Source organism: Marmota marmota, unplaced genomic scaffold (genome assembly GCF_001458135.2).
Source record: "Marmota marmota marmota unplaced genomic scaffold, marMar, whole genome shotgun sequence".
In the NCBI taxonomy this organism is placed as follows: Eukaryota; Metazoa; Chordata; class Mammalia; order Rodentia; family Sciuridae; genus Marmota; species Marmota marmota.
In genome coordinates, this window is record NW_026000016.1 from 13,959,304 (window position 1) to 13,977,559 (window position 18,256).

The 18,256-nt window shown below is 36.1% G+C and overlaps 1 protein-coding gene across 3 annotated transcripts in view; it reads right to left on the bottom strand.

The window, feature by feature from the left end:
- Positions 1 to 639: 639 nt before the first annotated feature.
- Prpf18 (pre-mRNA processing factor 18) overlaps positions 640 to 18,256 on the bottom strand; it is a 46,677-nt gene continuing 29,060 nt past the window's right edge. For all 3 annotated transcript variants that reach the window (XM_048809189.1, XM_015483515.2, XM_048809188.1), the window contains 5 exons: positions 17,674 to 17,742; positions 15,694 to 15,834; positions 15,492 to 15,563; positions 12,594 to 12,749; positions 640 to 1,152 (listed from right to left, as the gene is read on the bottom strand). In XM_048809189.1, coding sequence (XP_048665146.1) covers positions 1,072 to 1,152; positions 12,594 to 12,749; positions 15,492 to 15,563; positions 15,694 to 15,834; positions 17,674 to 17,742 — 519 coding nt within the window. In that variant the 3' untranslated portion in view covers positions 640 to 1,071. The remainder of the gene's footprint in view (positions 1,153 to 12,593; positions 12,750 to 15,491; positions 15,564 to 15,693; positions 15,835 to 17,673; positions 17,743 to 18,256) is intronic.

Here is an 18,256-nt window from a genome sequence, read left to right on the forward strand (position 1 = left end):
TGTGCAAGACCCAGAACAAGTCCTCACTTTGTAGAAGACCAAAGCTAAGGCAGTGAGTTCAGTTCTGGCACCTTCTTCCTGTTTGGCTGGGCACAGCTGGGAACACAGTCCAACTCTTGGCTGGCTTTGCTATCTGTTTCCCCTCACCCTGAACCTTGGCTCATGGGCAATGCCTTCTTAGAACTTAGGTCAGTAAGATCTATTACCAATGTTTTTTTAACTCATACTTCCTATTAATTCTAGCTGCACTGAGAAATGACAAAAGTGCACTCCTTAGAAAATAAAAGCAAGCTTTGAAACACAAGAAAAATAACACTTTAGTTAACAGAACATTTACATTCACATTCTATTGCAAGATGACAAAAGTTCAGAAACCTTTAACAGTTCATTGAATGGTCTAATATTTTTAATGAAATATATAAAATATTTTCTGTGACATACATAAAAGATAATGTGCAAATTATCATATTATACAGAAAGTTAAGTCCATCCTCAATTCTTTTTTTTAAATTATCTAACTACAATTTTCAGGTCTAGTGGGAAAAGGTAGTTTTTAAACCCCTTATGTCACTGCTGCCTATGCATTTAAATGATGGGGAAAACTTTATAGAATTCAATTTTTCAACTTTTTTTTTTGGGGGGGGGGGGTGGTGCTGGTAATTTAACCCAGCAGCACTTAAATACAGAGCCACATCCCCAGCCCTTTTTATTTTTTATTTTGAGACAGGGTCTCACTAAGTTGCTTAGGGCCTCCCTAAGTTGCTGAGGCTACCTTTGAACTTGCAATCCTCCTGCCTCAGCCTCCCACAGCAGTGGGATTACTGGAGTGCACCACCATGCCCAGCTAATTTTTCACCTTTTAAAAATAAAAACAAGACAGAAAAATCAGTTTGCAGTCAGACATGATATGAAAGCCAACACAGTTCTTAAAACTGATCACGAATTGTATCAGGTAAACTCAGAGACCAGAAACTCCAGTTTTCTTCTTCTTTCAATCTTGCTGGTGATGCCAGGAGTCCATACCCTGCTTCCTTAAGTTTCTCACTGTTATTTACATATCGAACATAGGTCTCACAGTGCATTGTACTCCACACATTTTGATGGATCTGTAGGAAAGTGTTTCTGGCAAATAGTCATTAACCTCTTCAATCCCTAAGAACACAAAGGAAATAAACGTTGGTTATGATATTGTAGAACAAGTCCTAATTGCTGTCCTCTGGACTCACTCTAGTTTGTCAATGTCCCCACTAGAATGCAGCAGTCCCCAGCAACTCCACTTTGAAGTATAACTAATATTTATCTTGTGTACTCAGAGATACATACAAGACCGTTCATCACAGCACATCATCTTGACAAACAAGAAGCAAGCCAAATTTCCTTTCAAATAAGAATATATGAATAAGTTTTAATATACTCACAAATGGAATATTTTACAGCAGTAAAATGAATTCACTCTAGCTACTTGTAACAAGTCAGACTTTCTCAACCAGGTTTCAAAAGAAAATTAAGCTGCAATCAATCATTCAGTCTAAAGCAATCATTGAAGGTAATGAGATAACTTCTCTCCAACACATCTAATATTTAGTGTACTACTTATAGAACATCCTTGGAAAATTAAGAGTGTAGCCACTCAAATAATTTCCTTCTTCTGTGGTCTGAATGAGGACCTCTGGCTGGAAAAGACCAAGGTACGTGAATCTCAGAAAACAACAACAAATACAAAAGCAAGTGGCAGAAGGCTACATACAACATAATACCACTTTAACACAATTCAATTCAAATTTAATACAATTTAATTTAAAACAAGTAAAAAAAGGTATAGGTAGAAATATACATATAACATGGAAGAATTATCTTGAAAGCAAGAAAATAACAAAAAAATTCAAGACTACTACTTGGGCAGAGGAAGAAAATACAGATTCAATGGTCTTCAGAATATTCTAATTCGTAAACTGGGAATAAAATTTTTAAATTGTCACTTTATTATTTACTTTGTGATTTATACTTTACATGTATTCTTTCTTATACACCAAAATAATACATGATAAAATATTTTCAATATATCAGTAAAGTCTGAACACAATATCTCAAATGTGACCTGACCAATCCCGCAGAATTTAGTAAAAGCAGTCACTGCATGGCCTTTGTTCTGTCCCTTTGGCATCTGTTACCATGGCCTGGAGCTCTTTTTAGACAACTATAATAAACTCAGCTAATATCCATTGATCTCAAAAAATTCAAGTACTTTTCTTCTCTTTCACAGTTTGGTCAGTTCTTCTCCAGTGTGCAACTTTGTAATGATTTTTTTTTAACTGATACAAGAACAATCACTATTAAATGTCATTCTCAGACACTTGCCTAGCATGCCTAAGGCCCTGTGTTTGGTCCCTAGCACCACAAACAAACAAATAGTTATTCAGTCTCTCTGAACCCATCCTTTAGTCTGATCTTTAAAACCCCTTAGTTGACATTTAATTTTTAAGTGGTTTTATTTTGTTTTGTTTTTACAGCTTTCTTACCCACCACCAAGTAAACAATGTCTTCCAAGTAGTTATTCAAATTCTCAGTATCCTTTACAAACAAGTCAAGGACAAGGGCAAAAATCTGTAACATGCCACTTTAGATCTCTCTATAGAACACCCTTGATTGAGAAGAATTTGCAATCAGCAAGGAATCTATCTGTTACAGTCTGGATATGAGATGACCTCCAAAGGTTCATGTGTTGAAGGATCGGTCCCCAGCTGGTGGTGTTATAGGGAAGTGGTAGAAACTTTTCAAGGTAGGGCCTTAGCTAAGATGTCACTAAGGGTGTGCCTTTGAAGGGTATTAACCTTGTCCCCAGTGCATGCACGCATTGCAATGCGCTCTCCCCACTCACTCCCTTCAAGGCAGCCATGAGGTGAGCAGCCTCTGCCACATGCTCTCACTGCCTTACCTCACATCCAAAGCAATGGAGACAACCAATCTTGGTCTAAAACCTCTAAAGCCATGATCCAAAATAAATCTTTCCTCCTCTAAGTTGATTTTCTTAGGTACCCTGTCAGCGATGAAAGCCGATTAAACTATAATTTTACCTGTTTATAAGGAGAAACTCTCAAATGTCTTATTGAAATCTATTTATCTATAGTAATATTAGTTTTTGAAAAACAACAACAGGCCAGGCATGGTGGTGTACACACCTATAATCCTAGTGGCTTGGGAGGCTGAAGCAGGATTGTTGAGTTCAAAGCCAGACTCAGAAAAGTGAGGTGCTAATAAGCAATTCAGTGAAACCCTGTCTCTAAATAAAATACAAAATCAGGCTGGGGATGTGGCTCAGTGGCTGAGTGCCCCGAGTTCAATCCCTGGTATCCTCCCTACCATCAAAAATTTAAAAAAAAAAAGAGAGAGAGAGAGAACAGCACACCTTAATTTTAATGACACCTCCCCCAAGTAACTTTTTAGCACAAATTATTTTAATGTTTCTAGCCTTTTATTCACAAAAATTAATAACCATCCAGTTCCCATTACAATAAGAAAAACAATGAAGTCCTGCCCTGAGGCCAAATGCTCTGCTTAGGCCTAAAATAATATTAAATATTGAATATGAAAATATATGTGGCCCATTGCCTGATACTTAACTAGCAATTTCCCCAAATTCATTTTCTTCCCTCAAAATGTCCATTGAGGTTTTATCTGCTTTTTAAACAAAAACTAATAACAGGCCAGTCCCAGTGGTGCACACCTGTAATCCCAGCGGCTCAGGAGGCTGAGGCAGGAGGATATCGAGTTCAAAGCCAGCCTCAAAAAAGCGAGGAGCTAAGCAACTCAGTGAGACCCTGTCTCTAAATAAAATACAAAATAGGGCTGGGGATGTGGCTCAGTGGTGGAGTGCCCCTGAGTTCAATCCCTAGTACCAAAACAAACAAAAACTCTGTGACCCAGTGGGAGGAACAGAATGCATGGCTATAGTTATACAATGGAATAATAAAACACCTGAAATCTGGGAGAATGCCATAAAAATGAACTCAAAATCTATACTGATGTAATAGATGCCTAAAACACCATCAAGTATTTAGGACTTTCTCTGTAATTAAGTATTCAAGAAACTCTCAAACTCAGTGAATCACCAAAAATAAACAAACAAACAAAAAACCCTTGAAAAATCTGATCAGTCTCTGAGTAAACAGAAAAGACAAATATAAATTACTTCTATGAACTGAGCTATAATCTAACGGATTCAACATCAGTGAAACATGATTTTAAAATAATTTACTTCAGAGTCCTTTGTGGATTCAAATAACATCCACATGATGCTATTAAAGAATTAAGGGTATAGAAAAAGGTTATCTTTTAGGTGATTTCAAAGAAGGACTTTTGCAGACAGTGCAAAGAAAAGACATGTAATTTACTTTGCTCCTCATTTTTTGTGCCCTGTGTTAATCAGGTATTTGCTTTAGGATAAAGACTCTTCCCTCTCATAGTCCAGCTCCTCCTATTGTGAATTCTACTCATGTGTACACAGAATTGTAATACATATCCATGGAAATATATGTAATATCACTAATTTGGCGCCTTTAATTTTTCTGAAGCAGTAAGTGAAAGAGAGGTAAAGCTAGGAAAGGGAACACCCTGATGAAATACAAAGAGCTTTCATCAGCAGCAAAACACAGCATAGCGTAAACCATTACGATGAACAAGCAGAAGGCACAGTGATGGGCAGACTGCTGGAGGTAATTTTCCATGATGAGAACTGGAATCTCAAGTGCCTCCTCCTTATAAAAAACACTTGTGCTTATCTGCACTACATGGAATTTTAGTTGACAAAAGGCAGCAAAACTCAACAGTCATAGCCATAAATAGTTACCCAGAACACCATAATAAATTCTTGCAAAAATACTAATGGTACGTAGCACCAATTTTTAAAGGTGTAAAATCTCAGACAAACATATGGTTATTTTCCAAATGGAAACAAATCTTTTCAATTAGATCTCTCAGGATTTCTGTTTTAAGCTGCTTGTGGATGCTTAAGCAAGTTAAACTGTTTGGCTTACTTCAAAGAGCTTAAAAACTGGTGGTATTTTAATTGACTGTTTACTTTTATAAAAGCAATACATTTAATTAGCAAATCTTTATCCAGTGCCTACTATGTGCCAGGCACTGTTCTAGGCTCTGGAAATACAGCAAGAAATAAACCAGGAAAAATCTCGACCCTCATTAATAAGAGAAGACAAACAAGAACCAAAATAAGATTTATAAAAAACAAAAAAAATGTTCAATGATGATAAATTTTCTAAGGAGAAAATAAAGGATGGGAGGAATGTATGGGTGACTGAAAGAACTTTGGTTTTGACTCTGTGAATGAGAGAACTGCTGTCAGACTCTGAATAAGACAGCTACATAATCTGACCATCTTAACTGAATCAATCTGGGCACTGTGCTGATGAGAGACTGAAGACAGGCAATGATAGAAGCTCAGGAACTAGAGAGGAGGCACTGCAAGATTCCAGCCACTGGTAGGCTGGACCTGGATTGGCTGCAATGGAAACAGTAAGAAGGGATTAGGTTACAGATCTACTCTGAATATCTAACAATCAAGATTTAAGGAAAGATAGGTAGTGGGCATTGACAGAGAAAAACCAAGGATAATTCCAGGGTATGTGTGTATGTTGCTTTAAAAACAACAACAACAAAAAAACCCTACAGTTTTAATATCAAATAATAGTAGTCAATTGTCTTTCTCCTTCCAGTCCCTAATTCCAGCTCCTCAGAGGCAGTCACTTCCATATCTTTTAACACTCTCTTCTGGTGTTTACTGCCATTTTCTAATTCTATACTGATAGCACTGAACTTTTCCAGTTCAAATATTACCCACTGTCTTTTGAATATGAAGTGGGAGGATTTAGTTGGCTCACACAATGCCCATTAGCTTTATATACATATGCACACAACTAAAGGCATGGTCTCTTCTCCCCAAACCACAATTCTGAATAAAATCAACATTCAGAACTGACTCATAAAGACTACACAAATATCCTTCAAATAGTGCATTATGAGGACCTCTCCTTGCATAGGTTTTACTTACACACACACACACACACACACACACACACACAATTTTTTTGGCCTTTCAAATCAGTTATCTAACAGGCTACTTTCAATATCAGCCAACATCACAAGTAATATAATCTTCCATTTCCCCCTTGAGTTCCTGTCTGCTTGCTCCAATCTGAACCTCCCTGCACTGCTACCATCCTGGAGCATCCATTTACCTTTGACCTTGGAATTCCTTTCACTTTGCCTGAGCTGGATCTTAATTCCTGGACCTTTCGATCAATTTCCCTCATTGTGGTGGAGGACATCTTCAAGGGAAGTAGCATACCATAAGGAAGTTTAGACTGTCTAAGTTTGATCCCCAATTCCACCACTTAACTATCTATGTGACCTTGAGAACTTGTTACTCTATGACTCAAGTTTCTCTACTTGTAAAACAGGAAAATAGTAGAACCCATTTTGCTGCCATAAAGTGTCAACTGATGGTTCAGAAGGAAAGAGAGCTCTGAGATGGAAAAGAGTGTGTTTTTAGGTGTGTACATAAGCACTATATAACTCTTAGGAGTGATGGTGATTCCAAAATGTGTACCCGAGGTCACATTTTGAGACTTTACCTGTCACAAATTGTCACTAGCCAAATTTATCCTTATTGATGGTTCAGACAGGAAGAGAGTTCTTAGAAATCATTTCTGTTGTTATTTTTGAAATTATTTCTCTATACTATCTTCTAGTCTGAGCACTGCTAATAAGAGGTATAATGGCATTTTAATTGCAGAGTCTTTATAAGTGACCTTTTCTCTAATTTAAAGGAAAATTTCATTTATTTGACCATCAGGCTTTTTATAGTGGAGGTGATCTGATCTTTTTGGTATTTCAAGCATGTGGTTGCTGCCAGTCTAAGAAAAAATACGGCACAGTTTAGATCAGCATTGTTCAAACGTAATTACACAACACACTAATCGTTCCACGATTTTAAAAGGTGGTGTTATGTGGAAGATAAATACTAGCAATCCTCTTCTCTAAAAAATATTGTTTTAAAACTCCAGAAAATATCAAATGGGTAGATGTTCTTATTAAACAAAGGCTCACCATTAGAAAATGGTTTACTACAGCCAAGAATCCCAGGCTGTAGCATGCAGTCACTTGACCTATAAATGTGAGATATATAATCTGAATACCCATGCCTGGTGAACACTTACTAATAACCATAATGTTGCATACATAATGTATAGACCAAGCTGTGATCACTTTTGGAGTATATAAATGTTTCTTTTATACTAATTTTGGCAAATCCATATTAAAAATTTGTAATGTTTCATGGACAAATAAAGTCAGCAAATATTAGTAGAGATGAAATATGCCAAAACTAGAGACATGGATTGAAATAACTGACATAAAATGTTAGAATACTGTCTCTACTAGGGAATGTACAAATTTAAGGTAACTGAAAACAACTTGCCAGAGAAAAATATTAGAGGTATTTTTTTCCTATAGGCAAAAATTTAATAAAATTATTTGGAATGAACATTATTCCTTAATATTCTAACCCCCAACACGAATCTGTATATAACACAGTGCACATTTATATATATCAGAGAAGACACTGGCAGGAAACAAAGGGCACACTCAAACCGGTTAATCTGATGGCTATCGTTCCAAGGACTTTACAAAGGAGTGGGGAGAACTTAGGGTCAACAAGGGATAGTATAGAACTCCAGAGCTGGTCATCTTAAGAAGCTGTGGCCAGCCTGAATTTTAAAGGGGCAAGGGAGGTGAGTGATTATTAAAACCCAGACAGGGTCATCATACAGAGACAGACCTAAGAGAAGTAATGGCCTTGGACAGAGGGCAATATAGACACCTCTACAGGCGACTCTACAGAGAAAAACCAAGGCAACAGATACCCCAAACTCATTCTCCCACTACAAAATAATCTTCCAGTCTCCTTTCACTGCTTGCTCCAATCAGAAGGCAGACAGCAAGAAGGGAGTGTGTCAATATTCATAAAGTCAGGTTTCCAGGGCAGGGAACAAGGCAAGGATGGGAGTAGGAGGTTCTGAAGAGCCACCAGCCCTTTGGTCTTCATCTACCTTACATTTCTTCTGCTGTTTATCTTCCTTCTCTTTTTCAGTGACCAAAAGAGATGTCTAGAAACGACTGAATTATAATCTCTAAATCATCAAAATCATCCTATAATCTGGTATAAAAGAAGTTCTCCCCAAATCTGAGCCATAGGTTATATCTGTATTTGGCAAAATAAACAAAGTCTTGAAATTATTATCACTGATTTAAATGTAACCCTAGCCTTCAGGTGAGCTAATAAGCTACACAACTTTCCTTCGATCTGCATAATAAGAAAACCCTCTCTGTTGTGCAACCAATTTTTGTGAGGAAGCGAACACTTCCAACACCCACAGTTTAAACTGTAGAGATCTGCAAAAGAACCATAGATGAAATCAGGTTCCAGTGAGAGTTTCTTAAATTGTTTCCTACTGTATTCCATAAAATGGATATTACTAGCATTTCAAATAAAAATAATTATTCTACACATTCCAAGTTTCCATTTACATGATGTCCAAGAATAGATGAAACTTACCAATAATGACACAAGTCAGAATAGCAACTACCTTCTGATGAGCAGAAGCAGGCTGAGGCTGGGAACACACATGAAGGAAACCTGCTGGGTGCTGCTGGAAATGTTCTGGAACTGTCTTGTTTTATTTGGTACATGTTTACACACATATCAAGAATCATTGGGTTAAAAAATTTAGGTGAGTTCATTTTAAACACTCAGTATTTGTTTAGATATGCTTCAACTTAAAAGAAATAATTATTCTATTAAAATGATTTTCATAATGACCTCTTTAGCACATATCCTAACAAAAGAGATTTAAATTTATGCATTTACCAGGAGTCAGCAATTTTTATCCATACATTGCCATTCAACTCTTTTTTTAACTACAACAGCCACTGGCTCTTTTTGCATTATAGCTGTAGCATTCAATAGCTGCCACAAGAGACCTTAGGAAGCACAACAACTAAGATATTTATTCTCTGATCCTTTACAAAAAAGTTTGCCAAACTCAAATTTAAGTTTCAAGTGACGTATCTAAATTGTCCCTTTTGTAGGATAATTAAGATCAACCTCACATGAATACAAAGTAACAAGAGGAAGATCAATGAGACACCTTAATAAAGTGCTTAGTTAACAGTGGCCATGAATCTCACCACACTCTAACATAGGGGCGCAGTACCCTTTTGCTTGACTTGCACTATGGGTTTAAGACCCTGATCACAAGTTAGCATGCTAAGTTTTATACAATGTTCATTTTTTAAAATCTGCCAACATTTCAAAAGTAGGAGTGTGCACTTTTTAAAAATCCAAAATTTTACCTTCTCATTAAAAAGAAAACAAAAATCTAACAATATTAGAACCATATTCCTATAAGGTGACATATAAACAGGAACAGAGAAGCTCAGCATCAACTGACACTTAGCACTGAACTTGCACAGTCCATGTTCTTCTAGCAGAGTTGAATGAGAAATACAATATTGCTTCTATATGTGCCTACACAAAAAGAGAAAAACAAAAACTAGGCAGAGGTCCAGGGGCTTCTTAACACTCAGCTCCCTTGCTGCCTGATTGGCTATTGTGGGCACTGAGTTACAAGCACAGGCTTAAGCACCAGCCTCCAGGGAAAATGGCAGAGAAGAATCAAGAGAGTTCTAAGAGCCAGAAGGTTCAAAAGAGCCAACAATTAATTCAATGCTTGCAAACATCCAGTGGCAGAGATCTCCCTATCTTCTACGCAGCCCTACTCCCACTGTGGGGCAATTCTGCCTGTTAAAAATCTTCTTCATACTACTGTTGCAACTTCTCTGAGTCTACAATTATTTCAAAACAAAGTTTTTTTTAAAGCTTTTTATACTAAGTAAACATCTGTCTTTGTATAACTTAATTGGTTGTTAGCTGTAAGGAGAAGCTTAATCCTCTTCTACAAGATGATTATCATGAATCTCTGTAAGAGATTTTTCACCAAGTCTCCTTCCTCAAGTACTAGAAAATGAACAAGACGATCAACTCTCTTATTCTACAGTTCTCATTCAATCAGCAAATATTTTTTGAGTGCCCATTATTAATCGGGTACTGTTCTAGACTCAGGTTATCATGTAAACCTGTGGAACCTACAGCATAAGCTACTATTAGCCTTTTTGGTGGCCATATCATACTACTAATTTACTGTACTAACTTTAGTCCACTAAACTCCCAGTTTTTTCTTATATTCACTACTTAAACTGTATTCTTAAACAAATGGATTATTGAATCCAAATTTTTAGAATCCACCGTTCTCTCCAATCTGTCAAGAAATTTCTGGAATATTAATTTCTTTTCCACCTAACACACTCCCTATATCTTCTAATTTTTTGTTGTCAGCAAATCTGATAAATCTACCCCTCTATACAGCAATCCAACTCAGTCATAACAATGCTTAACTGTATTAAGGTTTCCAAGAACTCTGTGACATGTTACCAGCATGTGCCCAAGGAGACATGGATCTACTATTTAGTGTTCCAGACTTACCTCACTCAACAAGCTATCAGTCCACTTGACTGTGTCATCCACGAGAATATTACTGGGTCTACATTATGCTATGCTAAATTTCAGATACAGTGTGCTCACCAACTATCCCCCAATCACCTTGGGGAAAAAAGATTCTTAAAAATATTTTATATATGTCTTAAAAAAAAAAAAAAAGAAGCAAGCTGTAACAGTTTTATTTCAGTGCCAAAGTAACTAAGGTAAAACACTTCACCCTGTCTTCCATCATACATGAAAATCATAAGGTTTTATTTTATTCAAGAGGTGTCTTCAATACAAATACCTAAGAACATTAATTTAAAAAGAAAAAAATGGCAGGACAGATTCCAAAATAAAACAAAAATATTCTTAAATGCTAGGTATATTTTTAAAATGAAAATTATACCACTGGATACAAAAAGAAATGCTGTCCTTAAAAAAATTATCTAATTACATAAACATTTACACACTATAGCTCTAACCACAGTCCAGATGAACACAATTAGCAAATTTAATCCTTGAAACTGTATTCTATTGTTAAAACCAAAAAACTTCTTTTTCAACTAAAAGATTTTGCCTTTAATCCAGTCATTGGTGGTTATTAAAAAATGGAAATGTGCTTGAATTTGCACAAGTATATTTGAACTTTATAAAGTCTATAATTCACATTCAAGAGTTAGGTTGAAATCATTTTTTAAAATGCTAATATATGTGAATAAGGCATAAAGCATGACATACAAATTAAATTTCAGCACTTGGAACTGAAATACAAACAATAAGCTAATTCATGAATATGGTAATAACCTCTCTGGCACAAAATCTGAAAGCATTTTATGCATTTTAAGTGAATTTTAAATTTTAAGTAAATTTCCACAGTATTAACTTCAAGTTTTAGAATTTCCATTCACACAAGTCATTATACTGACACAATCTGCAATTTATGACAATTTGGCAAAGCTAAATTAAGTTGATTTTTTTCCCTAAAGAGAAAAGTTTAGCCGAACAACAAAGCAAACAAGTTTATATGAAGCATGTATAACTTTAAAATAAATCTTGTCACACAATTAGGGAAGCATCATTCTATGCTACTTAAAAATGATTCTATGCATTAAAGCCAAGTCCATATTCTCCATATCACTTCAATCTAGTAGATAATAAATCCACTTTAAAAGAAACAAAGCGGGATTTATTATAAAATACTCTATAAATTTGTTGCTCTTTATTAAATTCCTAAATTTATCTGATGAACTCATTTAACTTGCTTATATAACTTAAACTTATTAAAAAAAAGCTACCTGCAATAATTAGATATCAGTGATAAGGTAATTAAAACAGACACTTCACCCTGTCTTCCATAATATATGCAGGTTTTCAATTTATTTAGTGAAGGTGAAGGCCTTTACCACTAGTGGTTGTCAGGAGTGAACTTCTATCCTGCTGTGCTATGTCCTATTTAGTACACAGCAATCCTCCCTCATCTGCAGTGTTGCTTTCTGCAGTTCCAGCTACCCACAGTCAACCTGGATCATCATGGCTTGAGATTATCCTGAAATATTGTCAGAAGGTCAATAGTAGCCTATTGCTGAGTCACAATGCTTACATCATCCACCTCACTTCATCTTACCACGTAGGCATGTCACCTCTCACATCATCGGGAAGAAGAATGAGCCCAGTAAAATATTTTGAGAGAGACAGAGAGGGACCACATTCATGCAACTTTCATTACAGCATGTTATCAATTGTTCCATTTTATTATTATTGCTAATTTCTACTCTGCCTAATTTATAGATCAAATTTTATTAGGGGTGTGTGTGTGTGTGTAGCAAAAAAAACCTAGTAAACACAGGTTTCGATACTACATGAGATTTCAGGTAACCAATGGGGATCTTGGAAAGTATCGCCATACTACTCCAAATTTTTTTCTTGCTCTTTAAGACTTTTAAATTTGAGGAATTAAAGAATGTTACAGAATCCAGCTTACCTGAATATATTTCCGCTGAGTTTCGTCATTTAAAACATGTGCAACATGCTTAGAAAAAATCTTTTCCCTGCCAGTTCTGGCATGGATACCAACCATAGTGACACCAATAGGCCAGGGAGCATTTCCAATGGCCATCTGAAGGTAAGCATCATTTGCCTGAAAGGAAGTTTAAGAGATCAGAAAGGCAGAAATATTGTATTGGTTCAAATTTTTTTAATATTTTTTTATTTATATATAACAGTGGAATGCATTACAATTCTTACAACATTAGAGCACATTTTTTCATATCTCTGGTTGTATACAAAGTATATTCACACCAATCCGTGTCTCATACATGTACTTTGGATAATGATGTCCATCACATTCCACCATCATTTCTAACCCCATGCCCCCTCCCTTCCCCTCCAACCTTTGCCCTATCTAGCGTTCGTCTATTCCTCCCATGCTCCCTCTCCCAACTCCACTATGAATCAGCCTCCTTATATCAGAGAAAACATTCGACATTTGGTTTTTTGGATTCACTTAGGATTATCTTCTCTAACTCCATCCATTTACCTGCAAATGCCATGATTTTATTCTCTTTTATTCCAAATTCTTATTTCAAGTATTTCACAGCCTTTTATGACTAATTCTCAGCCAGCCCTGAGACATGTCGAAAATAATATGCTCCTCTTTTTCCTCTCGTCCAAGTATAAAAGATTAAAATATGGTGTGAGTGCCTGCCCTGCCCAGGACCACAAATGCTCATGAAAAAACAGAAGTCAAAGATAAGGTTGTAAAAAAACAAAACAAAAACGGTGGGGCATGGTGGCACAGCCTGGAATCTCTGCAACTTAGAAGGCTGAGGCAGGAGAATTCCAAGTTCAAGACCTCAGCAAATTACCAAAATAAAAAACAGAAAGGGGTGGGGATGTAGTTCCATGGTAGAATACTCCTGAGTTCCATCCCTGGTACCTTTTAAAAAAAGAAAATAACAAACACTCCTTTGCAGCCTTTTGGCAGTGGAATTTAATACATTTCATATCTGGAATTAGCAGGTAGCTAATTTGATGCACTGACAGAAACTCTAGGTTGGGTCTTAGACCTACTTCTCTACACTGATGGATAAAACTTATTCCTTGTCCCACCTGAAATCACATCTAATCACTTCACAGCATTCATTATACATTGTCAGAAGGGGGAGGGGTGTTCCATATGGTGGGATGACTACTCAGGGTCCATAACTCTGTGTAAACAGAGTCTGAATTCTGGCCCTCAAGTCAAAGAGCTGAAAGAAAAGACTGGTTCATCTCTTTGGCCTCCCAAATCTCCCACCTACCAAGAACCTTAAAATAAAAGCTATAAAAAGTGAAGCCAGAAACCAATGCAAATGGCTCTTTTTTAAAAATCAAGCCAAAAGCAAATAAATTCTAAAAACCCCTGAGGATTTCTAAGTAGGCCTCAAAGAGATTTTAATTTCAAAAATCAAATATCTATGTAATTGATATGTAGAGTTGAGTTTTAAAAAATTAAATACTATAAGATAGGTTAACTAAAAACCATAAAGATAAATCCAAACTTGCTTTGCTAAACAGATTTTATAAAACTTAATTTTAATGGCACATATGCATATATTTATCACTGATACTCATGTGTAAATTTAACACTGGACCTTAATCGATGATAATTCCAATACTCAGTTTCCCTAAAGTTACAAAAAAAACTGTCCAAATACATTATTAAAATTTCTTGATTCTTTCTGTAGTTTAAATAAACAAGTTTTCACCTGGTTCTGATATATAATCATGAGAAAAAAATAACAAGAGAAAAGGCATCATTCAGCAAGCAGGTGATGTGAATACTTTCTGCAGTAATGTTGACCTTATCCATCCATTCCAATTAAATCATTCTTATTAGGAATCATGCAATTGATATAAACTAAGAATGAAATTTCTAACCACAACACACAAAAAGTTTTCTTTTGAGAGCACTGGCTCTTTTAAGGAATGAAATTACCACATTACTCTTATTAGTCTAAATCTCTAAAAAAGAAAATCATCCAATCACCCAGGAATGCCAGCAGTCCCCTCTTTCCTTTTCCAGTTCTCTGGTATTACTACTGGGATTGCTCCTCTACTCCTAGTCTCCTAGGAGGCAGTCACCAGAAGCAGCCCTCCTTACACCTGTCACATCTCCAATACACAGTACAAATGCACAGGGCCTTTCTCTCCTTGTTGCCTTCTTGCAACTGACTGCTCTCCACTTTCCCCTTCTAATTCCCTCACAGGAGTCCCTCACACCAGAGTGCTTTCCTGCAAACCACCTCCTCCCAGAGTCCATTCAGGAGTAAAGACACTGCAGTGAAGGGGGACAGCCTTCCTCTGCAAGAGGTTGGCTGTTGTTGCACTATTGAAATGAGAGAGAGGAATCCTGACAGCTTTTTCAGGACCATTTCCCCATAGAAATAATTACAAAGAGTAGTTAAATTCCATTGTATCATCAGTACAATAGTTCAGCTACATTACAGATTAAATGGGCCTTTATAGCTAGTCTGGGAAACTAATCTATAAAACATTGTTTCTATGGAAAAAAAAAATTGTTCCAAACCACAATTGACCATTTATAAACCTTGAAATACAATCTCATTCATTAAATAAACACTGCCTATACAAAACTCATGCTCCGCAGAACCTTTCAATCTACTTTAACAATGACTGAGAATATACATTTTGTGGCCTGTGGTTTATTTGATGTCTAACAATAATGCTGAGAAAACAATGGAAAACAAAACTTTTCTTACTACTAGCTCACTTCACATTTATTCTAAACCATACTATGCAAAATCCCCCCATCCCAAATGAACATTATGTACATAACCTAAATATATTCATAATAATTTCAATGGATAGCATAACATACCTTTACATATTCCCTCTGCAACATGAATTTAATAATATCTGTTATCGATTCTTTAATGTCAGCAGGAAGATTCTGGAAAAGAAAAAAGCATAACTAATTTTAGGAGCTACTATTTAGTGAAAAACAAGTAATAATTATTCTAAATCTCTATCTTCTAATTTTCAAAGTCAGTTAATAAAAGCATTTCCCGAGAAAACCTTACCCTTTTCCGGAGCTTTCTGAAAAGTGGTCTGAGATAGGACTCAGTCTGCTTCTGAGTAGCACTGTTCAGTTTACCCTGCACACTGCGTTTCACATAATCTTCTCTGGCATTCAATTCCTTAGCCCAAACACCGAGAAGAAACTGTTGAAAGAAGGAGTAAATTGAGACTACAATGCCATCTAGTGGTTTAATGAGTTTAAAAGCACTATAACACAAAAAAACAGTACATTTTCATTCTTAAAGTAAATGCCTTGGTTAGTTAAAATATTATCAAATAAAGTTTAACTATTTCTGCTTATTTTCTCATGTTTCTTTCAAAGTATTATCTTTAGTGAGTCACAGACATTCCTAATCTATGTATCCTAGCTCAAGATAACCCATTTGCTTAAAAAAAAAAAACAAATTTCTTAGCCAGGCACAGTGGCATATGCCTATAATCCCAGTGGCTCCAGAGGCTGAGGCAGAAGGATCCAGAGTTTAAAGCCAGTCTCAATAAAAGGAGGCACTAAGCAACTCAGTGAGACCCTGTTTCTAAATAAAACACAAAAAAGAGATGGGGATGTGGCTCAGTGGCTGAGTGCCCCTGAATTCAATCCAGTACAAAACCAAAAAAAATTCTTAGTTAATTATTTGAATAAACTTTTACTTTATTTGCAAAAATTGTACCTATTACATAAAATTTGACCAAGTTAGATTAATCATCCATAAGACCATATGCACTATGATACTTAGTCTCCCAAGTATGCTGTATTATTTGAACTACTTATGCAGTTCAGACAATAAATCAATTAAAAAAAAAAGTCCCACTAAAGCACCTGACTAAAGAAGGAAGAAAAAAAAGAAATGAAAATAAAGCAGACTGTGACCCATCCCTCCCACTTCTTGCCTCCACCCCCAGAAACAAACCTAGTCCCCTCTGGGTTTGACCGTATACATGGTACTCCTTCCAAGGCAACGTGAAGGCTGAGGGGGACATACTCCTTTATGCACACCTACAAAGGAGAGGCCATCACTCCAAAATAAAAGACTTGTTCATACTAGTTCCATGCCCTATCCTCCATATATTTTAGAATCTTTATGACCAAAATAATATATTTAAAATGGAAATACAAGTAAAATCATTCTTTATACTTAAATCTCAGACTGAACAGCTTGTGAATAAACATTAAAAACAACTAGGCTTAACCAGAGATAGAAACGCCTATAATAAAGATAGAATTAGGGGGCTGGAGCTGTAGCTCAGTGGAACAGCATTTGCCTGCAACACATAAGGCACTGGGTTCGATCCCCAGCACCACATAAAAATAAATAAATATCCATCTACAATTTAAAAAAAATTATTTTAAAAAGACAGAATTAGCAAATCAAATAAAAAATAGGCAATTGGGGGCTGGGGTTGTGGATCAGAGGTAGAGTGCTTGTCTAGCATGTGAGAGGCACTGGGTTCTATCCTCAGCACCACATAAAAAAATAAAATAAAGGTATTTCCACCTACAATTAAAAAAAATTTAATTTAAATAAATAATAGGCAACTGTATGTACAAGTGAAGAAATGAACACTCTGGAAGGTGACAGATATGTTTACTTTTTGTATTGCCAATATCTTTCCACTTCCTTCCTTTCCTTACTTTCACAGATATCTCATAAAAGCTTATGGAATCCAGCCATTGCACTCCTTCCTAGGCGTTAATAAAAAATAAGCAATTCCTCCGAATTTCTTGTTCATTCTATTGTTGGGATTCTTTTGTGTATGTTTATATGAATTAGTCAACTTTTGAGAAAAGTGTCACAAAGAAAGTAAATATACTTTTTCTTTCATTAACCACTATATACAAGTGCAAAGTGATGTCATAAACATAGCACAAGCACTCATGTTTTTTGAGAATGTCCCTATCTAGCCTTTAACCCTTGATACTCAAAAAATAGAAGAATAGTTTTTAAGCATTCAGAATGCCTCTTTCCCTCGCCTTTGATACATACTTTCAGGAACTTGGTGATGATGTCCATGTCCTTATGATCATCGCCTTTCCCTAAAGACTCCCCCAGTGTCTAAAGAAAAAGAAATGATACTTCTGTTAATAAACAGAGAACAAACTGCATGGATGTATTCAAATGTGGTGTGTGTATATGTGACCAACACCATATTATTCAATGCTCTTTATCACATATTGTGTAATTTTTATTTAAAAATCTATTGGAATTTCTAGTTTAAAAAAAAAAAAAAAAGCCCAAAACTCTGATTTGCCATTTCTACAGAGAAATTGTAATATCTTTTATAATTCCAAAGAGAGGTGGAGAGAAAAAAGAATCAGAGCCACATGTGGTGGTGCACGCCAGTAATCCCATTGGCTCAGGAGGCTGAGGCAGGGGGATCACCATTGGCTCAGGAGGCTAAGGCAGGAGGATCACGGGTTCAAAGCCAGACTCAACAACTTAGCAAGGCCCTAAGCAACTCAATGAGACCCTATCTCTAAATAAAATACAAAAAAGGGCTGGGGATGTGATGGCTCAGAGGTTAAGTGCCCCTGAGTTCAATCCCCAGTACCAAAACGAAAAGACAACG